A 26,232-nucleotide genomic window follows, 5' to 3' on the forward strand; every position below is an offset into this window, starting at 1 on the left:
GAAGGCTCTGCTCTCACTGGAGCAGGCACAGGGCCAGGCTGTGGGAATTGAGTTACATAATCCAAGTATCCCAATGGAGATGGGCTGCTCCCTCCACCCTGCCCTGGCACTGCCACTGTTACTCAAATCCAAGGAGCACTCAGAGCACAGGATTTGCCTTCCATGGCTTCCTGGCAAGCAAATCTGCCACTCAATTTCACATCCATCTTTTTCATGTTTTTCACCACATCCTCACTACGAAAACCACCCAGAAAAACCCCAGTGTTGGGAAGGGGAAGGATAAAGCTCATAATGAATACACAGAGTTCAGGGGGGTTATTCTGAGATGAAGGAAAATTTAGCCAGGACAGCTTTGTGTTCCACAAAATATCACCCATAATTGGTATTCTCAAAACCCCATTTCCCTGGGAAGCAAGGGCCATTTCCCCAGGATTCCAGTAAGGCACATCATCCATATGCAAATGTGCCAGCACTCATTAAATGAACCTGCAGAAGCTGCAATTTTCCTGGAAAGGCCCTCTGCCCCCCCACAGAGACTGGGGAAATAACTCAGCTCTCACACAGGCCAATCCTGCATTCTCCTCCTTCTGTTCAAAAGAAAGGCAAGGAGCAAGTGACACAAATGAGAAGGGACTGCACACATCCAACAGCCCCTCATGTGGACTGCAGCCCAAGGAAATGCTCCTTAAAACAAAAACAGGGCACGGAGCACGTTTTTGTTCCTATTCAACACACCCCACTCCCTTGGGCTCTGCCAAAGTGAGAATGTGAAATAAGGAAACACTGCAAAGCCCTGAAATAAGCAGGCTTGCACAAGAGGCTGGCTTACTTCCTTGGAGCCTGGTGCCGTTGTTGGTGTTCCGGAGGAGCTGGAAAGCCTTCTGGAAGCCCAGGGCGTGCTGCGTGGAGCTGTCGGACGCCTTGATGCTGCTGACAAAGGTGGACATCTTCCTCTTGGTCTCACTGGTGGCAGGGGACAGGAAGGTCTTGTAGCACTGGTCCAGGGAGCACGTCCGCACCGCGTCCGCCACCGTCAGCACCGAGATCTGCCGGGGAGAGATCCCATGGGAAGAGATCCCAGGGGGAAGGGATCCCATGGGGAAGAGATCCCAGGGAAAGAGATCCCAGGGGGAAGGGATCCCAGGGGGGAGAGATCCCAGGGGGGAGAGATCCCAGGGGGGAGAGATCCCAGGGGGGAGAGATCCCAGGGGGGAGAGATCCCAGGGGGAAGAGAAAGCATGGGGAAAGAGATCCCAGGGGGAAGAGACCCCAGGGGGAAGGGATCCCAGGGGAAAGAGATCCCAGGGGGAAGAGATCCCAGGGGGAAGAGAAACCATGGGGAAGGGATCCCAAGGGGAAGAGATCCCAGGGGGAAGAGATCCCAGGGGGAAGAGAAACCAGGTGGAAGGGATCCCATGGGGAAGGGACCCCAGAGAAAGAGATCCCAGGGGGAAGAAATCCCATGAGGAAGAGATCCCAGGGGGAAGAGATCCCAGGGGAAAGAGATCCCAGGGGAAAGAGATCCCAGGGGGCAGAGATCCCAGGGGAAAGAGAAACCATGGGGAAGAGATCCCAAGGGGAAGAGATCCCAAGGGGAAGAGATCCCATGGGATCACCTCCCCTGGAGGTGGAGCAATGTGCTTAAACAGCTTAGTTTGTGCTCCAGCCAAACCGTTTTTAGTTATGCTTATCAGAACCCTCTGGGATTCTCAAGGTTACTAAGACATCAGTTGTGCTACAAGAAAGAGGCTGAGAAACAAGATGCCAAGACCACAAGAACGAGATAAAGGAGGGCCTTGAAGTACTGGACTGTAACCAACCATATATCCTGAAAAGGGCTTGGACAAGGTAGAGGCACCACTCAAGAAATGTGTGATTGCTTGTGCAGTAGTGTTAGAATGTATAAATAGAGCTTAATGTAAAAAATAAAGGGGCTTCTGCTTAATTAGTTTTCCAGAAGTCCTGTTCTCCTGCATGGAGAACACAACACACATCTTTACATCATCTTTACACACCCAGACATACAACATACAACAAGAAGCCAAGGGAGGAGATTCGTGGGTTTAAAACTGGATTGTTGGAAAAGAAACACTTGAGGCATAAATCTGTCAAATTTCAAAGGGATTATGCTGAGTTCAAGGAAAAGAGATTTTGGTCTTTGTTTCTTAGCAGAGTCAGGCTCCCTCACAATGATCTCACATAATGGTCAATGCACTGCTCTGGGCAGAGCCTGAGTGGGCCAGGGAGAGCTGACAGGAAATTTTCAGGAAAGCCTGCAGAGCCCAGAGAAAAGTGGAGTGCACAGAGAAATGGAAAATAAATAAACAACCCCTCTAAGGACTGCTCCCAGCAAAGCTTTCTGTTGTTTTAATGTTTCAGCCAAAGCAAGGCGACTCTGACATCAGCTTTTCCTGTGAATAAGTTAATGCAAGGGTTACCTCTGTGCCTTAATGGTATCTAACACACCAGGCTCATTACCTGAGTGACAAACTTCATTAGGGAGCATGACTGAGGCAAGACAGCCACAGAATTAAGCAGTAATTAGATACCTGTGTAACAGGTTCTATAACCACTGAGCTACTGACCAAGGAATAGGTGTCTTAAATGTATTCTCTGTATTAACACAAACCCTTCTGACACTTGAATTTAAGTGCTATTAATCCTGCTGAACTGTAACATTACTTTACCATATTAAATCTCTCTAAAAGCACCATGTTACAAGTGGTTTTCCCATACTATTCATGAGATACATAAGGCAAAGATTATAATCAGTTTTCTTCAATTGGATTTAACTGAAACTCTTCCTATTCACAAAAGAAAACCAAAGCAGAGAGACTGATCAAAGTCTCACCAGTAGATAGTTACTAAAAGTAAAAACCAAACTGGAGACCTTTTACAGAAGCACTTTATGAGTGCATGGTTGTCTGTTCTGAAAAAAAAAATTACAGGTTAAGTGACTTTCTCACTGTCAAATGAGTACTAGGGACAAAGCAAGAAATCAAACCCAGATTTCTCAGCCCTTTGCTGGTCCCATAATTATCTGGGAATCTTACAAATACTAATTATGCTTCAGCTCACACCAGTACTGCACGAGAATAAATAAATTCCACTTTCACAAGACATAAAGAGAGGCTCAGAGGAGAAATGAGCTGCTGAAAATGTGAGAAGGAGAAGGAGTCATGTTTGGAGCATGGTTCTTCTTCCTGTTCACCACCACTGAAATATCTGCTGAGATGGAAGAGTCTTTAAAGATTGCTCAGGTAAAAGATTTTGCCTTAGATCAGTGGGATTTCACTTTTTTCCCAGCCTGCAGATCCCCAAATATTTCCCCTGCAGCAGAAAGGTTCCAAGAGTGAGCTCAAGGCTCTGCCACCCCTCGGAGGCAGTTCCCAAATCTGCTGGAGTCCTTGGGCTGAAAACCCCACTTTGGGTGAGAACTGAAAATGCAGGGAAAGCTGCTCCTGGCCTGGAGAAAGCTCACCTTGTCGTGCTCATCTATGGAGCTGAGGATCACCTGGGCAGCATCCTTGGCAATCTGGAGCTGTGTCTCTGTGACAGAGGCCCCGTGGTCCACGATGACCACGATGTGCTTGGACTGAGGGCGAACGGTGGAGACGTAGACGGGCCTGAGGAAGGACAAAACCCAAACCACCATCATCATCAGGCACCCTGTCATCCCCGCTGGAATGCTCACAGGTGGTAACAGGCAGGAATTAGAACACCCAAGCAAACAAGCAAGAAGAAACAATTAATTGTAACAGGAATTTTTTCCCCTTATGGAAACTTGTACCAGGAAAGGCCAGCTGAGAATCTGAGCATGCAGAAATGCCCCTCACTCCCTGAATTTTTTAACCTAAACCAGGCGGTTCTCTCTCTGTCACAGCAAGAGCTTTCAGGAATTAACCCAGTTGCTTACACAGCAGCAGAGTTTGGGATCACTGCAGCAGTTCACAGCAAGATTTGAATGAAGCAAGAAGTGCCTCCTGGTAAATCCTGGCTGCCGGGAACTTCACCCACACGTGAACTGGGTGCAACAATGGGGATGTGCTGGGGCCAGGACAAGTAAAAACCTGTGCAGCTGCAGGGAGCTGATCAGCCCAGGGTGTTTGGGCTGTTGTAAGAAGGCTCCTGGCCAAGGCAGGGTGCCCTGGGATGACTCTCACCTGGGTCATGCTCCACAAGCCCTTGGATCTGCACAGTTTTACATCCCAAAGTGAGCTAACACCAGTGGGGACTCTCAGTGCTGACATGTGTCTGTGCTAACATCAAAAAACGTGTTTTCAGGCAAGTGTTTTCAGATCCAGCTCGATATTGAGAGATGTGTGAAAGAGTTCACAAGCTCTCACGCCAAGGTTTCAACCTGGAATAAATTAGGAGGATCCTCAGCACGGAGGAAGGATTAAAATAAAATGGCAAGTTTCTCTTTCCTCTTTAATCCAGACACAAAACTACTTACAGTCAAGTGAGAGTTTTGGGGTCTAAATTTCATTATATCAAAGGCAGACATAGAAATCTTATTAAAAGGAAAGGAAATGCAGAAGATTTGACACAAGGCACTGCAGTAAACAACTGGCACAAATCAGTTCTTAACTGTAAAACAGCCTGCAGCTTGACCCTGGATTAATACCTGCAACTGAAACAGGGCCTTTGAACTTCAAAGCACTGAAGCATTAACTAATTAATTCACCCAAACTACCCTCTGAAGTAAATATTAGCAAAAAGAGACTCCTTATTTAGCCATGGAGGAACTATGACCCAGACTAAGTGATTTGGATAAAACCACGGATGGTTTTAGTGTCAGAGTTCTGAGCAGGACTGGGGCACTCCCAGGTCTCACCTCCTCAGACCTCACCTTTCCAAGGCCCCAGAAAACTCAGTCAAGCTCAGAACTTTGTGCTTTGATGGCACACCAAAGATACCATCAGTAAACTTTTGATTGCTCAACCCTGACAGAAAACCAAACCCTCCTTAGTGTCCCCAGAAGGTTCCTGGATGAGCTGCTGCTTCCCCTGCCCAGACTGATTAACTTGTACAATTAATTAATGTGTGACCAGAGATAGCAAAGCCACTGCACCTTCCCACCCTTGAGCCCCCATCAATCCCATGGTACTGACAGAAAAAGCAGGGAAAAATACTGGACTTATTATTGCCTTCATGTCCAGAGAACAGAAATCCCTGTGCAGGAAACTCTGCCACCAGCTGATGCTTTATTTTTACTTTTTTATTTTAGTGGAAGTAAATTTTCACTGCTGCTTCCCTGCTATCCATGATGTGCCACCTGAACCTGGGGAAAAATGCTCCTACCTATGTGCCCTTCCCAGACTCTCATCCTTCCCCTCCCTCCCCAAAGTGATGCTCCTGCCAAATCAGCAGAATATCTATTCACTGCTCCATTAACAGGAGTCAAGCATGAGTCAAATATAAGTTGGATTTTGCCTGCAGGCTGACCTACAACTTCCAAGTCGCTGCTTTTTACAGCTGATTTAATTTGGGAGAGGTGAGGACCTGTTTGGAATTTTAGTTTAGTTCCTTAGAAGTGAAAAGTAGTGCTTTAAAAAAGAGCCCTAAGAAAACCCAAGGGACTCCATTAGAAGTTACTCATGAATGTTGGCAGCTTGGCAAAGGACAACAGTGAGTGAAATGAGGGCCTGAGGAATGCAGTGTGAATGCTTTTCCCAGGAAATGGGAAGGAGGCAAATCCTACCTGCTGCGGTGTTCGTAGCTGCCTTTGCACCGGAACTTGTGGGCTGGGAACACAGTGAAAATCCCTTCTTCTGAGCTGAAATATTGCCACTTGATTCCTGGGTTAGACTTCAGGTTATCAGCAAGGACTGCAGGGTGGAAGGGGAGAATGAAGCAGAGTTACAAAGGCAGCCCAGACCCAGAGGATTTGTTACCCAGGGCCTCTCTGGTAGTTTGGAGAAGAACAACCAGGGCCCTGCATGAAACATAAACTGCTCTGCTTAGGATGGGTGAAACACACTGGTGAAACTTCACTGATCTGCAAACAGTTCAAGAAACTCAACACTGGATTGGACAGATTTTGTTTAATATGTGATGACAATTCCCGAATCTCTGAAGTACACCCAGGTCCTGGGAAGGCAAGGCCAGAGTGAGGAAGGAAGAGATTAAGGCAATTATATATAATATATATACACCTCTACATCTCCATGTAGCAATAAATACATTGTCAACATCCTTTCCAAAAAGGAAAAAGCCTTCATGTTAAAAAAAAATCCTGTTCTTTTGGTGGAACAATTCCAAAATATTCAACAGGTTTGGTGCTCACAGCTTCATAACCAACCTATTGCCAGGGAAGGGAACAGATCCTATGGGAAAGGAACAGATCCCATGGGGCCTGGGAAGGGAACAGATCCCATGGACACTGGGAAGGGAACAGATCCCATGGGCCCTGGGAAGGGAACAGATCCCATGGGCCCTGGGAAGGGAACAGATCCCATGGGCACTGGGATTTCTGCCTGATGGTGCAGTGGGAATGTCCCACAGACCTTGTCTGCTCTCAAATCTGGATATTTGAAACCTTTAGTTTTTACCAAGCAAATAAAGTAGATCACACCAGCTTAAAATGCATGAAAAAAAGAAAATATTTCTTTGCCATTTCTCCTTTCATGTTATTTGATTGCAGAACTCAAAAGAACTGGCAGAGGAGGGCTCTGATTTCCAGTGCTTCACCTTTTGCTCAGCATTTCTCTCCTGTATTCCCTCAGGACTGGCACTGAAAATAGGCCAATTTCATCTCCTTCATTATCAAATATGCCAATATTTGGCTTGGAAAGGACTGCAGGGCACATTCAAACCTTAGCCAGACACTCTACACCCAAATACCCACACCGAGGACAGTCTGAGCTCCACATCCTCCACACTTTAGCACTTACTCAAGTTTCCCAGCCTGGCTGTGGCTGGATGTTCTCTCCACATCCAGCTCAGTGTAATTACCCTGCAAAAACCACTGTCCTGGGCTTTCCCCACTCCTCTCTGCCACAGTATTTGACACTTCCCACAGTGCCTAAAAATGCCACTGGGATCCTGAGCTCTGTGCAAAAATGCAGCTTTTCACAAGAACAACTCCCTGCCTTGATGGACCAAGGACTACCAGAGACTCCTCATTCCCCTCCAAAATCTATTTCTTCTCTGAACTGCTGCTTCCTCCTGCAGGCAGAAGAGCCATGAGACTACAAACATTTAAATCCTTCTTTTTATGCCCAGCCACCAGGATTTCATAGTTCTGGGGTGAAGTTGTTTTGTATAAAGAGGCTGAATTTCTGGTGTTGAAGTTTTTGTTTTGAGTTACAGAACTCAAAAAATGTAATTTCAAAGTTGACATGTGAACACTCAGTTAAAGTCTGGATGAAATAACTTGTCCGGTCTCATTTTACCAACAACATTACAACAGAGGAGTTTAAAATTTAAAGGCTTTTTTTAATTCTTACTATATTAAAGATAAACTTCTCATTCCTGCAAGGCCACGAGCTGTATTTATTTCCCCATGAGAGTATGTGGATTTAAAAAGGTTCATTTTCCCCATAAAACAATTGGTTTTGAAACTCAAGCTCTGCTGTTCTTCCTTTTCACACAGTTGTGCTCATGTTTCCTCCAGCAAGTGTTAGTTCAATAACACCTTCCCCAGGGACCACCAATTTTATCCTAACTCTGCTTTTTTCCCCCTTTTTTCTTTTTCCTATGACCACAGCAGACAATCTCCCTGCAGATAAGCCATGGCTGAAAAATCCAGACTTTTTCTCTTTAAACACATTCTTATTTTCCATCCACTCAAGCTGCAAGAAAGCCCTGCAGATATTGCCTCAATTCTTGCTCCTTGCCAGAATACATAGTAGATTTTTTTTTTTTTAACCTAAATCTCACTTTTACCCCAACTTTCCAACCCCTCAGTGCCTGTAGTTTATTCCTACCTCCTCCTCCCAGGAAAATCAGCCCCTAGACAGGTTATTCCATCCAAATGGATGATCTCAAAAGGTGATCCCTTACTTCTGGACACAGATTGGGAATAAAAGTGCCCAGCTGCCCATGAGGTGGCATTGCCAGGTCACTCCAAAACCTCTGTCCCCTCCACTTCCCCGGCAGCAACATCTGACTCCAAATCCTGCTGCAGACTGGAAAAGTTGGGAAGTATTAAGATGACAGCATTTGAAATTATAGTTCTCTCTAATTATAAATATCTCACAAGGCAAAAAGGACTTTTAGGAAGAAAGCCCTGTGTGATAGAGTTTATAAAACTTCAAAGAGAATGCGATATGATAACACTTAGCACTTCTAGATACCACTTTACATCTTCAAAGCACAGCCAAATCATTAACTAATTAATCTTCAAAGAACAGCACAAACAGTCAGGGAAAAAAAAAAGGAACTACAGAACATAATTGCTCGTTATAAAAGGGTTTCTTACAGCCCTCCTCTTTAGCATTACATTTGCTGAGCTGCTGACCTCGGATCTCATCCCACAAAACCCAGGAAAGTTTAATTTCCAGTTCTCCTCTGACAAATCCCTCCTTTAAGGACCCTCATGGTGAAGAAACAGCACAAAGAAATGTGTTTAGTGCACAAATGAAGGCATCCTCTAACTCTCCAGACAGATCTGATCCAGGAGGTTCCAAGTCAAACCCAATTCCAGCTCCTGTGTTGTCACCAGGAATAAAAGCTCTGCAGCTCAGCCACAATTAGCATTCTGCTGGTGGCATGAGCCAGGACAGAGCCCTGCTCAATCCTCAGGACTCTGAAGGGAAAAGAAGTAAAAAACCCTTTCATTTCAAGGAATGGGACCAGATTCCTCCAGCAGAAGGATTTGGAAGGAGGGGTATTAACTCTTCTGCTCAAATAACTCCCAGCCGTTTTAACTCAGCCAAAAAATCAGTGTAAAATACAGCAATTTAAGGAACATTCCACATTCTGGACTCGATTACCCTTCCAACTCCAGATATTTTATGATTCTAAGATTTTAAATGATCAACACCCCGAATAAAACAGACAGGATTTACTGGGCAATTTGGTGCCATCTCTGCATATTTCTGGGGAGGAGCGCTCTGCCAAAGCTGCCTGACTTGGAACAGACATTTCAGCACTTTGAAGGATGAGAAGGAGAAAGATTTACTGGTTCCCTGTTTATTCAAAAGGCAAAAAAAAAAAACTCCAGAAGAATCTGATAACATAATGCACTGGCTCTGGGGAAGATTTAATAAATAAAGGACTATTCAGAGCGGTGAGGACAGATCTCTTCATCTAACTGCCCAAAGCCTGTGTCTCCATCTGGAGAATAAAGACTTTCTCCTTATCTGTTTTGTAGTAATGGCTAAAAGTAATCCAGATGCAAAACTCCAACCAAGATAAAACAAAATCTTTTCAAGACACTAAAAAACATTTAAAAAGCCACCTAATATTAAGAAAAAACAGTGGTAAAAGTGGTATTTTTTAAAAGCTGAGGAGACACATCTATTTCTCTCTCCTTCCCCTAAGACTAATGTTTATTTTAACAAAAAAAAAAAATCCAATAATAATGGAAAAAACAGATTTGAAAGATTCATGAGCTCCATCACCCTTCTTAACACCCTGCTCAGGGTGGAATCTGGGGTTGCTGTCCCCAGGGCTCTCCCAGACTCTGTTCCTGTGGCTTTGTGGTGCAAATTCCGTTCCCTTCCAACACCTCCAACTTCAGCACTCCAATCCCACTTTTTACTCTGGGCCAAGATTAACATTTCCAGAGCTTAGCTTGAGGTCGAGCAGAGCAGAGCTGAAATTTATGTTTTGCCAGGAGCTTTTTATAGGCAGGATTATTTAAATTGCAGAACTCATGTGGGAAAAGGGGAGATACTCATGGGAATTTTGCCTTTTATGTTCAGAATGAAATGAAAAACTCATTCAGGAAGACAACGATGAGAACACCCAGATGTACCCACAGTTTTTAAAGCATAAAAATAAGTGAGGCAGAGGTAGAGCCTAAACCCAAAGTGAAACAGATATTCCTCCCCAGCTCTGCATGAGGACACTTATGAAAGAAGAAAGAAAATTATGGGATTAGGGGAAATTTTTTTGTTGTATTTTATCACAGTCTTCTTTCAGAGGTGGTTTTAGTTTAATGTGAGTATTGATCGATTTATTGAGAATTGGCTCCTGTGCACACCAAGGGCTCTGCCCTGAGGGTACCCTCAAAGGTAAATGGTCTTACAGAAAGATAAAATTAAGAGTTTTAAGACACAGATACACTAATTAGTACTTTAAAACCCCACTTACAAGGTGACAGCATCTCCCCAGGTAGGGGGATGCTAGGGCACTGAGAGCACTCCATCCCTCTAACCAAAACTGCTTCCCACTCCATTTCTATCCCAAGCCAATTCCTGTCCCAGCCCATGGATTCTTTTGGGCACACACGGATTTCCTGGCACAGGTCACAGCCCATGGCTGCACCACCCTGTGCTACAGACAGCACCAACCCAACACCCTCCACACCAACACCCCAAACACGTCCCACCCCGTTTATCCCGGAGCCCCGGCGTTCCTGCAGTCCCACACTGCTCCAGCGTGCCCAGGCCTGTGCAAGGGGCTGACAGCTGCTCTGTGAGCCACAGACAGCTGCAGGACAGGGTGACAAGGGACTTGTTTACCCCTGAAAGGAATTCTGTCAAGGAAACCAAGAAGAAGAAAAGACAAACGAGGGGCCTGCAGCTGGACTTTGGCTGAGGACAGTGTGGAGACTGCTCTGTGCCAGTTTGGATTCATTGTGGCCAACGAACAAATATAAACTTTCTGAAAAGGTATAAAAGACAGCATGCTGTTAAAATAAGCAGAGAGAAGCCTTCTGGAAAGCATGGTGTTCTTCTGTGTCTCAACAGTGACACAGCCCCACCCCAGCAGGGCCCTGCTGACCCTCCTGAGTGTCCCCAAGGGTCACGCAGAGCCCTGGTGCTGGGCTTGGGCTGCTCGGAGTGCCTGAGATGAGGAGCAGGGATGGGAAGGTGGAACTGGCACCAGTCACAGCTGGGGCTGCCCTGGATCCCTGGCAGTGCCCAAGGCCAGGCTGGAGCACCCAGGGACAGTGGAAGGTGTCCCTGCCATGGCAGGGCGGCACTGGATGAGCTTTGAGGTCCTTCCAACCCAACCCCATCTGTGATTGATCTCCCAGACTTGTTTCAAACACAACAAGGATCAAGGATATTCCTTGGCCTCACCTACACAAAACTTCTCTCTTCACTAGGTGTGCACCCAGTGCCAACTTTTGTTCCTCAAATTAACCATTTCCATCCCATTTTCCTGCCTCAGTCCACTCTTTCCATCCCATTTCTCTCTTACAGACATTTCCTCCCTAATCAAAACCTCCCCCCAAGCTGTTTCTGTGAAAGGAGAGCCAGAGGAGAGTCTGCTGTCAATAAATCCCTGCTCTTACTCTCCTTCAATTCCCTCTCCTCTCCTGCTGCCCTTTCCTGCCAATGCCATGTTTGAAGGTTCTCCTTTCATCAGGAATCTTTCAAGCCAGAGGCAAGGGAAGAGGAAGCACTTGAGCCTCACTGCTGAGCCAGGACAGCAGGAACCTTGAACACCCCTCATTTTATTTCTCTGAGAATTCAAACCAGAAATTTAAATTATGTTTACAAGAAACTGGAATTTATTTGCTTTTCATCACTCAAAAATAAGGAATATTTCTTGAATACTTTTCTAGCCTCCAACTTCAGCAGTAGAAAAATATCTTTATTTAATTTAATTAAAAACCATGAAGTGATTCATTGTATGCTTTGCTCTTGCAACAGTGACTCTAAACATGCCTTCAAAAATGATTCTGATTAATTAACAACTGCATGTGATTTTAACATTATTTTAATGGGTTGTTTGGGTTTGGTTTTTTAATAAAGAGATGAGTAAAACAAAGCCCAGCAAATCATAGTGAGTGAACAAAGAGTTCCTGGCTTTAGGATGGAAAACACCACACAAATCATGGCTTGTCAGGAAATCAGCCTGGCCAGCACCTGCATCCAAGATGTGGGATACAATGGATGGGATGGAAAAGAATCTGTGGGGACTGCTCATTTTTATATTCATTAGAAATCCAGAAAGCAAAGCTCTAAGAAGAGAAACAGTAAAGGAGTTTATGAAAATTTGGGGTTCTTTCCCCCTTTGTTGCAAGATGGTGAGGGTGAAATGGCAAAGCTGCCACTTCAGTCAAGTTAATGAAATAAATCAGCATTTTATTCCGAAAGACCTCTGCATGAAAATAAACTAAAATAAATACCAAGTCTGCATTATTCCCCCAAAAGAATGAACAAACAACACCTCCCCAAAATAAAATCCAAAGAGTCTATCAATGTTCCCAAATTTACAACACTGAGCACCATAAAAGGTTGAAAAGTCAGATGGAACAGCTGGAGCAAAGTCTGACTAAACCCAACAGAAACCCCTGTATTAATCCACACTGATTAGGATGCAAAAATAAAAATAAATAATAAAAAAAAAAACAACACCTTGCTGCACCAGAGGCCCAAAAGCTGAATTTTTCAGGGATAAGTCGTGTGTATTTTGGTTCTAAGCGTATTTCTAAGTCCTTAAACATATTGAGAAAATGTCCTGACAGGACAAAGAAAGGAAATATTTTAAGATGCCCTTATATTTTGTCATTTTTGCATATCACTGCAAAGGCAGCCTCACATGGGCTGAACTCAGCTAAGAAGATCAGAGAAACTTCCCTGTGTGGCCCCTGCAGCAGCTGACACTGCTGATGCCAAAGCAGACAGGCCTAGGAAGGAGAAAACCTTGGGAAAAAAATAAAAAGGAAGAAATGAAAAGTGCAGAAACCACAACAAAATTATCCACGGTTGGCTGGAATAAAATCTTCATGACATTTTTATAAAGTACTTAGACTAAGGGCATTACTTTAGGTATCAGCTTTCAATCATGAAATCTCAAATTAAGAGCAGTGTGACACTTGCAAGGAGAAATAAAAGCTTGTTGCTATGGCAATCAATGCAAATTCTCTGTGCCAAGGAAATGTTGGAGTCTAATGGGAAAAAAACCCTACAACAGAAGGAAAAAAACCCCAAAGTAGAACTGTGCTGCTCACCAGAATTTAAGTCACGTCCAGGATTGAAGGCTCTGCTGTTGACAGTGGTCGAGAGTCGATCGCAGCTGATGGTTCTGGAAACGTTGGTGTTGAAATTCCCATCAAATCTGGAAAGACAATGAGGACCAACAACCAAACATTATATATTGAGCCTACATTTACAATGGAAACACAGTTTTTTAATGTTTCAATGTAAATAATTATTTATAGTAACACAGAGTTGAAATTCCATCATATATGGAAGGACAAAAACAGGAGCAATCAAACCTACATTTACAATGGAAACACAGCTTTTTAAAGTTTCAGTGTAAATAACTATTAATAGTAAGAGATTCGTGTTGAAATTCCAATCAAATCTGAAGAAAACAAGAAAAAGATGCATGGAAAGATGATTACAGAATCAAAGAAGTGTTGGAAGGGGCCTTAAAACTCATCCCAGCGCACCCCAACACTTTCCACATCCCCGGGTGCTCCAGCCGGGCCTTGGGCACTGCCAGGGATCCAGGGGCAGCCACAACTGCTCTGGGCACCTGTGCCAGGACCTCACCTCCCTCCCAGAGAGGAATTCCTTCCCAATTTCCCACCTAACCCTGCCCTCCTTTGCCTTAAAGCCATCCTGCACGTCCTTGTCCCAAGTCCCTTTGATCTGCTGCATTGTCCTCACTCTCCACAGCCAGGAAGAGGAACGGACGGACAGATGGACACTGAGGTCTCCTGCCCATCCTCGTGCTCAGCCCCAGGCTGAAGATGAGTCTGGGATGCTCTGACAGACCCAAAGCAGCCAAACCTGGAGCTCTGCACGGGCTCATCCCCTCTGCTGGAGCTCTTTGCTGACATTATTGGCAGCCTCCTCCCAGAGAACTTCCCAAGCTCTCTCTGTCGAGGAAAAGACATTTCCCAGGAATGCAGCTCTTGGATGGAGGCTGTGGCTTTTCTTATCACCCTCAAAATGTAACCACTTCAAAAAATCACAGCTCTTTCCAAGAGAGCGAAACTGCTGTTGATTTTTTGTTGGCTGAAGAATCTCCAGCCTAAGATTGATTGATAACGGATGGGTTCCACAAAAATCATGTTTATCTTGGGGCAAACCCAAAAAACTGCACATTAAACATCTCCATCCTAAAGAAATATTTCCGAGCAAGGCTGAGGAACAACCCCACAGTGAAAAAATAATGACTTTTCAGGATGTAAACGGATTGTCCCAGAGCTCCCATCAAAATCTATTAGTGATGGCAACAGGATATCTTGTTAGCAACTAACATCATTAATTTATTGCATTAAAATGCTTCAACATGCTCCAAAAATCATCCAAGGTCTCAGCTCTTCTCAGGAAGCCACTGTTAGTTAACCCACCATGATGATGAATTTGTGGATGCCTAAATAATCTGCAGCAGAACTGAAGAAAGAAACAAAAATATTCCTGCAGCCTAATCCCATCCCTCCTTCTTACAGCAAAAAGGAAATACAGTTAATGGGGGAAAAAAGTATAAATAAAATATGAAGAGATGTTTTCAATCCCATAAATTAAAGACCTTGAGCAAGGGCTGCCCCAGACTGGGCTAAGCAGGCTGTCTGCCCCAAATCTCTTCTCAGCTGCTGTCTACCTTAAAATTGACTTTTTGCACCTTGCAAAAAGTGGTTCTGGTTCCGTGGCACAAGGACCTGGAGAAGAGAGCAGCTCCCATCACAACTAAAAACCAGGCCCAGGAACTGGCAGCACTGTGGCATATCTACATTGCAATATTTGTCATCATTTTAATGACACTGGAGAATTTTCCACGTGCTTCTAAGTTTCATTCAGAGTGAATTATTGATATATTTAAGCATCTTCCCCATTAAAGCCACAATTAAAAGCAAAGCCCCAGCACTGCTAAGTGGCCTGTCCAACCAGTGTTTGTATTCTTAGCTGTAAATACTGGTTTTACCTTTCCTACCACGTTTATACCTCGCACATTTCCCCCTCAAGTTTCAAACTGTACAGACCTTCCAATCGCTCACTTTGGAAGAAGTTATAACACAAAAAATATTTGTTTTTTAATATTTGAAGACAAGCATTGACTAGCACCTCTTCTCTGCACAGAGAAGACAATTTTTACCAGTGTCTCCTTGAACTTCTACCTGTGTCTCCCTTATTTTTTACAGCGTCTCCCTAAATTCTTACCTGTGTCTCCCTAAATCCTTACCTGTGTCTCCCTTATTTTTTACCAGTGTCTCCCTAAATTCTTACCTGTGTCTCCCCTTTTTACCAGTAGCTCCCTTAATATTTACCTCTCTTAATTCTTAACTGTCTCCTTAATTTCTTACCTGTGTCTCCCTTAATTTTTCACAGTGTCTCCCTAAATTCTTACCGGTGTCTCCCTTAGTTTTAACCTGAATTTCTCTTCATTTTCACTGGTGTCTCCCTAAATTCTTACCACTATCTCCTTTAATTTTTAGCAGTATCTCCCTTAATTTTTTTCACAGTGTCTCCTTAAATTCTTACCTGTGCCTCTCTTAGTTTTAACCCGAGTTTCTCTTCATTTTCACCTGTGTCTCCCTAAATTCTCACCACTATCTCCCTTACTTTTTACCAGTAACTTCCTTAATTTCCACTAGTGTCACTTTTGCCAGACTACAAGGTGCATAAAAACCTCTTGAGATTTCACCCAAAATACTCCAGATGACAACACTTAGAAAAAACTCCACACCAAAATGACGAACCTATAATTTTGAGGGGTTTTTTTTTCAGATTTAAAGAACACTGGCTGAGATTCACTTCCAAACCAGCTTCCTCCACCCCATCCCCCTTCTCCCTCTCTTCCTGCTGGATTCCCTTTAATGAAGAAGGGATGGAAGCTGCATCCCAAGGGAGCAAACAGAGCCGCCACTCCCACTTTGATCTGGTCCCCACGGAGCTCCACGCTCCCTGCCTTCCTCCCCAGATCCTCCCTTGATTGACGTTGGCTCTGATGTGCAAACTGCTTTGAACTTCACACATGAAATTCCCATCAGGCCGCGCTCATTTTTATTCTCCTTCAACAGGATTTACGAGCGGGAGACGGGCGAGCGGAGGAGATAAAATGAATTTGCAGGAGCTTTGAATCTGACATCAAAACGGAGCTCGAGTGAGCTCCAATTGGATTTTGCTCGGCCTGAATTTACAGTGTAAATCAACTTCTTTTGTGTGTTTGGAGTTTGGGGGAAAATGAGGGAGATGTGGATAAAAATGGCACTTGAGCAGCTGCTCAGGGCTTCACATTGTTTTAATACTCATTTTTGCCTTTTCTCTCTATTCATACTAATTCAAGCTGACATTAATATGCAAATGAAATTAAGTAAGTTCACTCAAAATTCAGCGTTTCCTTTGAAATTCCCAACTAGGCCTTGTTTGCTTGATTGCAAGGCAAGATTTTAACTCATATGTTACATAAATGCTTAAATATAGGGTTCCCACCGCATCTAAACAGAATGCTGGAAAACAACGTTTTTATGAATAAATTCAACAACAAAAAAAAAAGCTACTCATGGTTCAGTTACACAATTTCTTCTGGCAAGGCACCAAAGTTGTTCCCATTTTTTCAAGTATTCTTGAAAAATCCAAGTACAGCTGCTCTCAGCTGTAAAGAGGATTCAACTCAGGAACACAAACTATTCCCAACCGCTCTTTTTCACAAGGCATTTCTATTCCAAACCCCATTTTTACATGAGGAATTTGGCCACATTAGGTGTGAAAGCAAGAGCCTGGGAGAGAAATTTCCTAAATAGCTGCTGCACTTTATGGCCAAAAGCTGCCAAGGCCAGGACTGTGCACAGTCCCTACATCTCCTAGAACTCCCTGGGCTGTACTGCAGCCTGAAACTCTGTCAGAACAGCAAATACATCTTAAATTTCATTTATTGTGGCCCCCCCAGTCCTCCTCTGCAAGTGCAGCTCTTCAGGTACTGCAGCAACCCAAGGAACTGAACGGGATTCCCGTTATCTCCCACTTAAGTGCTCCGGAGAGGAAAGATAAACACAGAAAAAGCTGTGATAAAATTGAACTGCAATAGCAAATATTTAACCATCTGTTTTTAAAAAAAGCAAAAACCAGACCACTTCTGAAGGCACTATCACAGCCAGGGAGTAAATGATTTTCAAATAGAGGTTTGTAAACTCCCTTATTCAAACAGCTCCATTCATGTTTGCAATGCACCACTGCCAAGTAGGGTGTTTTACCAACAAATATTTCTCCATTCCAGCTCCTTCCACAAATCTGGATAAATGCATTCCCTAAGCTCTTATCAGCATAGTTAAATAAAGAGCAAAAACAGATTTCCAGCTGCCTTGCAAGGCAGACAGAGTGGGAGCATTAATGAGCACCAGTGCCCCTGAACAGATGGATTTTGGAGACCTGGGGCAGCTTCCCATGAAAACCCAGCAGTGAAATCCTTTTGTGGCCTCCAGGGTAGAAGGGGGATGAAAAGGCAGCACACAGGATCCAGGTCCAACAAGGAGGAGCAGTGAGGGACACTGGGGCAGCCTCCTGGGGCTGCCACTTGTCTCTGTGCTCACACCCCACAGAAACTGCAGTTCCCTTCTCCCCCAGAGCCAAGGACACGAAATGCTGGAGCACATCAGAGTGATGGATCTTAAAGCTGGGCAGAGAGAAGGATCAAGATTAGCTCAGGGAAGACTTTTTGTCTCCCTTTAAAAGCACCACCTGGTTTTTGTTGGAAAAGCTGCAGGAACAGCTGCATTTCCTCACAAATGCATTGGAATAATCTTTTTTATTTTCTGGAAGGTGATCCTACTGCAGCCACTGCTGTGCTAGAAACCACTGGCAGGTGCTCTGTGGGCCCTAACACAACCAACTTCCCAGGCCAACTGGAACTATAGAAAGCCACTTCTGGAAGTCTTCCACAGCTTCTCCTGAAAAAGACATTTTGTGTAATGGGTAGAAGACAAAATACCCAACCATTACCCACATATCTGACTTATTCTTAGAGTGGAAGGGGTTTGATTTCCTTTCATCTGCAAATATCCAGTATCAACCACCTCTTTATCTGCCTCTTGCCATCCAGGCCAGCAACATCTCTATGAATAAATATTCCAGACATCACTGCCAAGCCAGACCATGCAGACCTGCAAAGGTAGAACCCCCTAATGCTTCCAAACCTGCCTCCCAAAACTCAATTCTTAAACCCCTATTTAAACACTTCTCACAACTGACACACATCCCAGAAGTTCCCACTGCAGGTACTCAGGACTTCTGATAAATAAATTCTGCTTATTCTTTCCCCCCCTTCTTGGTGCTCCATCAGCCCATCCCAGATCCAAGATTCCTTCAGTGCCTGCTGAGGCCTTTCAGACACAAAAACCAGGAGACTCCAACTTGTACACAAAGGTATTTATGCTCTTCAGGAGAAAGACACTTTAATTAAACTGCGCTGGTAAATCACCACCCAATTCCATCGTGACAGGGAATGTCTGGAGACAGCATGAAATCTGCTCCTCGTGGCTTATTCAGCAGCCTGTGCTGGTGAGGAAACACAAAGGCTCCTTTTTCCAGCAGGGATTTCTTCAAGGATTAGAAGATGCACCTCACTTGACATCCATTTTCCTTATCTCCCATCAGTTTGCTAAGAGCCTGGAGCACTTTATCCAGATTAACTCTGTCTGCCTGGGAAAAGGAGCTGCTCCCTGGTGCCCAGCTCTGACCCCAGGGACACAAACACAGCCTGGGTGGTTGGGCAGGCACCAATTTCCACACCAGCCACGTGGGAAGAGTTTGGAAAGCTCTGCTCCCTGCCTGCCCCTGGGCCATTCCAGAGCTTCATTAGGTAGAGCTGAAAATGCCATCAGAGATAACTTGCCTTTGGAGAAAGGATCAGAAAAAAACAAAGGGGAATGTGGGGATTTTTAATGAATTAGAGATGGGACCTCTGAGCTGCTTGAGATGATGTGATTTATTTTTCTTATCTTCTACACTGGCAGGAAGGGTGAGCTGGGCTCACATCTTCACTGCATGGCTCAGAAGGTCACAGGACCTCCAGTCACAATCCTTTTAAGGGTTTATTAACCAATAAAACACTGACAACAAGGATATTTATGTTTTTGACCCAATCCTTGCATATTTGGCCTTATGGACTCATGCTACAGTGTGAGCTTTCTTAGCCAATCATGTTATGGCACACAAACCTACAGTGCTGCATTCTAAACTCTTTGTTTACTTCTGTAATTATTTCTATTTTTTCTCTATCTTAAACTCTAAAACTATAAACTTTATTTTATTAAGCTTAACCTGTCTCTGCTTTAAACTAAAAATCCACATTCTCACTTCTAGCACCTCAGTTTGGGAGCCTTTTCCAAGGTTTCAGGTCAAATCTTGGGTTTAATTCTAAACTTTGGCTTCCAGGCCCAAAGTTCTGGGAGTTTTGGATTCCAGCAGGGGAACACAAGTCCCTGCCCACCCCTCCTCGGCAGTCCCTGCACATGGATTTAGGCCTGGGATTATCTCCCTGTGCCCAAGCACATTTAGAGGCTTTGGTAAAGCAGCTGAGTGAAATTTTATCAGGAAATGTTTGTTGAATTAAGGCCTTGCCAAAACCACTCGACAGCCACCAACTGTGCTGCCTCATCCAGTTGGGTTTGCATATTCCGATTTATTTCTTTTCACCGCTTTCCAAACCAAGGTAGCTCCATTGCACAACCCTGCCTTGGAGAGGGCACAAACACACAACTGCTGGTCTTACACCACTGAAACCAGAATATTTGGGGTATAAAACAGCAACCAAAAGCACAGTCAGGCTGGGAATTTTAATCCAGACTGGAATCACATGGAAACTGATTCAACTGGGCTCTTCACTGCAAGAGCCAACACTATGTAATGGCAATAAAATAAATGTTGCTTTCCCTGTCATATCTCACTACTCATTAAACAACCAATTTAAATGCCAGGTTCATTTTCTAACCCAGTCTGTGCTTTGTTAGGTCCTATTTTTATCATTTATTTATAGTCACCAGGTGTGGCAATCTCACAGTTTATCCCAAGCAACATGGCAAACCAATGCTTGGATTTTCAGGAGAAACACAAACAAACTCATGGATAATTTTCTTAATGGTAGCAACAAACTGAGGCCAGCAATCCATTAAAAAGAGAATAATAACAATTTTTAAATGCTTTCCCTACAGAATAGTTCATCCATCCCAAGTTAATTTTCCCCAAACCAATCCACACTTGCAGCATTCCTAATTCAATGTCAATAAGCTGGACAATAAGAGGCTGAACACCATGGGACAAACAGCCTTACACACTGTGGGGAAAACTTCCAAACCTACCTAAAAATACCTACAAATAATACACTTCTGATGCTGTTCTTGCCCCAAATGTTTGTTCAAATAAAGAGGCCACATGAGGAAACAGCCAGACGAAGAACACACAGAGTTCAGGAGCTGTAACACAAACATTTCACAACCCTCCAGAATGAAAACCACAGCCCTGAGGACTCAGACATGGCCAAGGCAAAATCTCAGGCAAAGGATCTCATAGAAAAAGTGATTTTCACAGACAAATCTGGGTCTTTTTCCCCGTGACCTCTCCTGCAGCAACAGTTAATAAATACTTTAACCACAAAATTAGAATTACTTTTAACATTTTAAATACCAAGGATAAGCTGTTATCAACAGCAGCACATCCAATTTCACTTCCTGCAAGTGCAGACCCAGCTAGTCCACAAATTAAACATGGAAGAATTCAAAATATGATCACAATATCCAAGGGAATCATCTTCTTTCATGATATTTTACCCAAAATGGGGAATCTCCCAGAAAGGTGATGCCACAGGGAAAGAAAATGGAAAGAGCAGCAGCTGGGAGAGGCAGAAAGGGGAGAAAAACTGAAATGATAGAAGCATTTAGACAAATCAGGCAATGAACAAAGCATGGAGCTAAAACTTGGAAGTTTCAAACAGAAAATACATTTTTACATTATTATTTTTGTCTTGCAGATGATTTCCTATAGACAGCACTGGGTCCAATGGTCAGATAAGCCTCAATCAGATCTTGCCAAGGTCCAGAACATCCTGCAGCTGATAAACTGGTCTGGGAACCATTTAATTATTGATCCAAGCAACTAAATAATGAGAATCACATTGCAGAGCCTGAATGAGGAGCTGTGCAAACAAAAATTCACCCCTCTGCTTTGCCAGCTGCTTGTGTTTTAAACCTTTTACTGGGAAGGGTTCTTATGCAAGTTCACCAGAGGTAAAGATATTTCTAAAGGACTTCCAAGTATGTAATTTTGGAGGACAAGGTGAAAAGGAATTCACTAAAGTTTCCAGACTAAAAGCAAACTTCTCTTTTTAATGAAAAATGAGGTCATACTGACAAGGGTGATAAATCCCATTTCTCCTTCCTCTCAGCCCTTGCTGGGTAGGTGCTCCTGTTGATTCCTCCATGGATTTTGTGAACAGAGGGCAGAAAGATTTTTATCCTCAAAGAATTCCAGACCCTTTTGTCCACACTGCCAACAGCCTGGATGTGGCAGCATTTTCCACAGGCACCTAGTCCTGCAGGAACTGCAGAGACTCCAAACCTGTGCCCTTGGAGTCACTTGATGACCCAAATTACCTTCCTCCCTCTCAAATGTTTTTAAATCAGACTGAGATGGAAACAATAAAAATTGGTCTGTAATCAAGGTTTGCATAAAAAGAAAGTTATTCTTGTTCTTTTCAACCCCACATGGAAGTAAATGTTTAAAATGTTCAGGATTTCAAGAAAATTGCTCCTCTTTAATTGGAAAAATCAGGGCTTCAATCACACACTTCTACAGTTAGAAAATCCAGAGAAATTTCTGCAAATATGTAGCACAACAGTTAAAGACAACCAACTGCCTGGATTTAGCCTACTCAAAACTCCTGTATTTAAAACCAAACCAAACTGAACATGAAGAAATGCATTTTCCAAGCAATGGACTCGATTTCATTAAAGCTCTGCTATCGAACAGCAGCATGTCAGCCTGATTAAACTGGAGCACAGAGCTGTTAGCATGTGATGGACTGACCAACTCGTGATTTTGGCTACTTCAAAGGAGAGAAAAGGTCCCATGACCAGCCTGAGGAGAGTTATTCAGGGCAAGCAGTGCCTCAGTGCAAAAAGGGTGTCTTGGATCTAGACAGACTCTTTTTGTACAGAACACTATGAACAAACTTTCTTCCTTTTATTGCTTCCAGCTGATTCCCGGCTCTTGTTTAAAGCCCACCATTAAACACTGGTGTGGGAGAAATGTAGAAGATGAGGACAAGGAAAGAGGCACCTTTGGAGTTTGGCCTTCTCTGTTTTTACCCAAACTAGCAGAAAACTCAGGCTATTTTGCAACCTTCATTTTCTCTGCAGATTAAATGCCAGCATGAGGAATTCCAGAATTTGACACTCACTCCATCATGGATGGGGGGATGGTGCAGCAGTCCTGGATGGCAGTCAGGGGTGAGGTGAGGTGAGCAGTGTATGAAGCTTCCACGACCTGCTTGTTCCGATTCACAACGTCCAAGTAACGGTTAAACTTCTCACGGATTTTTTTTGCCAACTGAAAAAAAAACATAAGAAAGTTTAAAATCAACCCAGTTTCTTTGTATTACCCATTCCTTAACAAGCAATTAAAACCTGTGTTTTTAGAATTAATGATTTTTTGCTGGCAAGGGTACTTCCAAGCTGGTGTGACCTGAGGGCTGGTGGTGCCTGTGGCACCTCTGCCCTCTCCATGCCAGGCAGATTCCAGGCCCTGGGAAGGGCTGAGCCTGCTGGGACACATCCCAGGCTGCTGGAGTGACTGGGCTGTCACAGAAGAGCTCATTTGTGTCTCTTCATTAGGCACTTCACAATGAGCCTGACTAATGACTGCCAGGGAAAATGGGAAAGGAAAAACCTGTGGCTGCTCCTGGAGTGACAGTGAACCCAGTTACCAGGAGGCATCAGGTTTTACAGGGAACGTTTACTGAGACTTTCACTCCTGGTCTTTCATCAAAGGGAGGAATTGATGAAATGGATCAAGCTGTTTATTTTGCTCTGTATATTCTGCATTCCTTTCACGCCAAGCAATTATATACTTAATATTCAGCCAGACACACCCCAAATGAAAGAATCATCTCTTAAGCAACAGAGGTGTTGAATAATCAGAAATATTGTTCCGCATTTCTGCAAACTTCTCCAGAGCTAAATCAGCTCCTCAATCCACAGCACTCCTCTCTCCTGCCCCCTGCACACCCCAAACCCTACAGGGATGATTTAACAGTGCTGCTGCCTCTGTGTGCTGGCAAACAGCCCTGGATTCTCCAGATGCCCTGGACTAACAAATGTCTCTGCTAACCCTTACCAACAGGCTGTTTTGTCACGATTTTCGGGGTTCTGTGAGGAAGGAGGCCTCGCTGATAACAGCACTGCTCTGCCTCCCTGTTCCAGGGAATGCTGTGCTCCGTGACAGGTCTCCAAGGAGCGCAGGTTTAACAGCACCCCGCTCAAATGACTTGCAGAATTACACCTAATTAGGTCTGTGGAATGATTTATTGCCAAGGCACCAGAGGACTGCTAATGGGCTCCTCCATGTTAGACATCCAGCACTGTTAAATTGTTCCCAGTTGCTAGGATAATAAGCTGTTGGGGAGATCCTTTCCTGCTTTCCAGTAAACTTTGTTTTTGTCTGGCTGTACCCCTCAAATGTTTTCTTTAGAAGTAGATCCTCCTGGAATTGTTTAAAACCCACCATTAAACACTGGTGTGGGAGACATGCAGAAGAAGATGAAGACAAGGTAAGAGGTACCTTTGGAGTTTTGCCTTCTCTGTTTTTATCCAAACTAGCAGAAAAATCAGGCTACTTTGCAAAGAAATCCTCGTTTTCTTTACAGATTAAATGACAGCATGAGGAATTCCAGAATTTCATACTCACTCCATCACAGATGGGGGGATGGTACAGCAGTCATACAGCACAAATTGTGCTCTCGAACAAACACAAGCCAAGTTCCCTAAATCAGTGCACTTAGATTTGGTGGGTACAAAGTTCTCCTCTCAGGCTGGGCAAATGAAATGCCAAGGTAAACCAGATATTTGAATCTGAGATTTCTCTCTTGGTTCCCCTACCTAAAATCAGGAAGAGGGGAGAGAGCTGAAGTTTGCTGAGCATCATTAGGAGTCATAAAACCATCAGAGGGCCCCAGAACAAAAGGCCTGTGGTCTGAAATCAGAGCTGCTCTCTGATAAATGAATGCTGTTCAAGCTGAGGGTTCGGTGTTGATGAGTTTTCACCTTCTAGGTTGAACGATAAAAGCACCCCACAGCCTTTGAATTTCACCCTGCTGTGCCGAGTCTAAAGATCTGACAAATCTGTTTTTCAGAAGATCCTGTACTTCACAAGCTGACAAAAAGCAAATGCTTTGTTCCCAAACTGTGTCTCCCATGGAAAAACCTCTGAATGGCTCAAAGTCACTCCGTTATTTTTCTGAAATGGGATCCAGCGCCTCGGTCGGGGTGGGAAGTCAAGTGCGTGTCAGCAGCGAGGGATCTGAAACCTCCCAGAGCTCCAGACACCATTCCCTGCCCACAGCTGGAAGATCTGACTCTGTCTAATCCAAAGAACTCTAAAAATATTGCCTCTGATACCAAGACAATGCTCCCAACAATCCAAACCACTTCAAAACCAATAAACTCAATAAAGTCACCAAGGGCAAGACAATCCAAAAGTAATTTTCCATTGAAAATTTCTTCAAATGAATAAATTGTGATAAGCAACTGAGGGTAACACACCAATATAATACTAGAAACAAATGGTTCTAATTAATCAAATTGAGAAGTATCACCCAGATGAAGCCTAACAAAACAAAGTTTTCTTCCATAGCTGGGCTTTGCTTCCCTCCCAAACTTGATTCCCTTTGCAGGGTGATGCACTCAGTTGCTGGAGCCTGTCACAGTAAAAGCTGCAGGCTTAAATCACCTTCTTCTCTTTCTAAATAAAAACCTGAAGTTTTTATCCAGCACATACCCTGCTTTTTTTAACCTGCCTGAAGCTGGAGAGCTGCTGGATGCTGATGGATGCCAGACCCACAAAACCTCCAAAGTAGAGAAAGAGAGATAACAAATAATGAAAGGACAGAAGACTGAACTATGAAACCATGCTTACGTAATTGCTGAAGCGTTTTTAAGGCAAAATGGAAAATTATGCCCCCAATCAGGCACAGGAAAGGGGCAGGGGTGTCCCACACCTGGGTGGGTACCAAGTGTGACAGACATTTCCTGCTCCCACAGAAATGCTCCAAATTCACCCATTTTAATAGAGACTGAAATAAAGCTGGATACCTTAAGATTGACATAAAATATTATTATTCTACACAAAGTGTTCTTAGCCTCATCTCAAAAACAACAGCAAGGGGACGCCTCCGTGGGCATTTTTCAGATTTCTGTGTTTTCTCCTTAATTTTAATAAACAAAGCAATGAGCAGTGAGTGCTCTCTGTGAACAATGCAGCCATTAGCCCTGTTTTCCCTGGATTTCCTCTGGCAGCTGACACGCAGCCAAAGCCCTTGGGTTTGCAGACAGGTTGGACTGTAACACCTGTTTCTATTACTGCAGCACCCCTGGGTAATGCACTTCAATTGTCACCATCTCCACTGACAACCTTTCATCACAACATCACTGAGCTCCTCTAATTTTCCCAGAGACATTTCCCTCATTTGCATCGTTCCCCTGAGCTTTTTTTTAAAGCTTCTTCCCCCTCAAAGCTCCACAGCTCTGAAGTCTTCCCTTTGCAGGGAGCTCTGAGGGAAAGCAGAGCTCCAAGGTGAGGTTTTATTTCTGGCTGTAGCTTGAAAGCCAAGGTATTTTTCATGTTTCCAAGCCTGTATATAAAATATGCATCAGTGGGGTTGACAGGCAGGGATGCCAGGATGGACTCACAGCCAGGGATTGAACACTGTCAAGCTCTTTGGAAAGGATTGCTTACACATGGAAGAGCTGAGTTAGAATTTTGAGCTTTAAATTCCCTCTGTAAACCAGAAAAATCTGGAAAAAAGCACCTCTCTCCAACACCCACCAAGCATTCATCCTGCTGCAGAATTACACCTGAGCATCCATGAGTTCCTAATCCAGGAAACTTTTAATGTTATTTATTTTTCATCTATGTGGCTCTTGAAGAAATCTTGTCAGGGTTTTGT

The 26,232-nt window shown here is 43.9% G+C and overlaps 1 protein-coding gene across 1 annotated transcript in view; it reads right to left on the reverse strand.

Annotated features, from left to right (window-relative positions):
* The window catches only part of CACHD1 (cache domain containing 1), an 87,278-nt gene that overhangs the window by 27,776 nt on the left and 33,270 nt on the right, over positions 1 to 26,232 (reverse strand). The window contains exons 3-7 of the mRNA XM_072932523.1: positions 22,471 to 22,619; positions 13,079 to 13,185; positions 5,705 to 5,831; positions 3,482 to 3,626; positions 830 to 1,046 (exon numbers count right to left, since the gene is read on the reverse strand). Of these exons, the coding sequence (XP_072788624.1) occupies positions 830 to 1,046; positions 3,482 to 3,626; positions 5,705 to 5,831; positions 13,079 to 13,185; positions 22,471 to 22,619 (745 nt within the window). The remainder of the gene's footprint in view (positions 1 to 829; positions 1,047 to 3,481; positions 3,627 to 5,704; positions 5,832 to 13,078; positions 13,186 to 22,470; positions 22,620 to 26,232) is intronic.

Source organism: Taeniopygia guttata, chromosome 8 (assembly GCF_048771995.1).
Source record: "Taeniopygia guttata chromosome 8, bTaeGut7.mat, whole genome shotgun sequence".
Lineage (NCBI taxonomy): Eukaryota > Metazoa > Chordata > Aves > Passeriformes > Estrildidae > Taeniopygia > Taeniopygia guttata.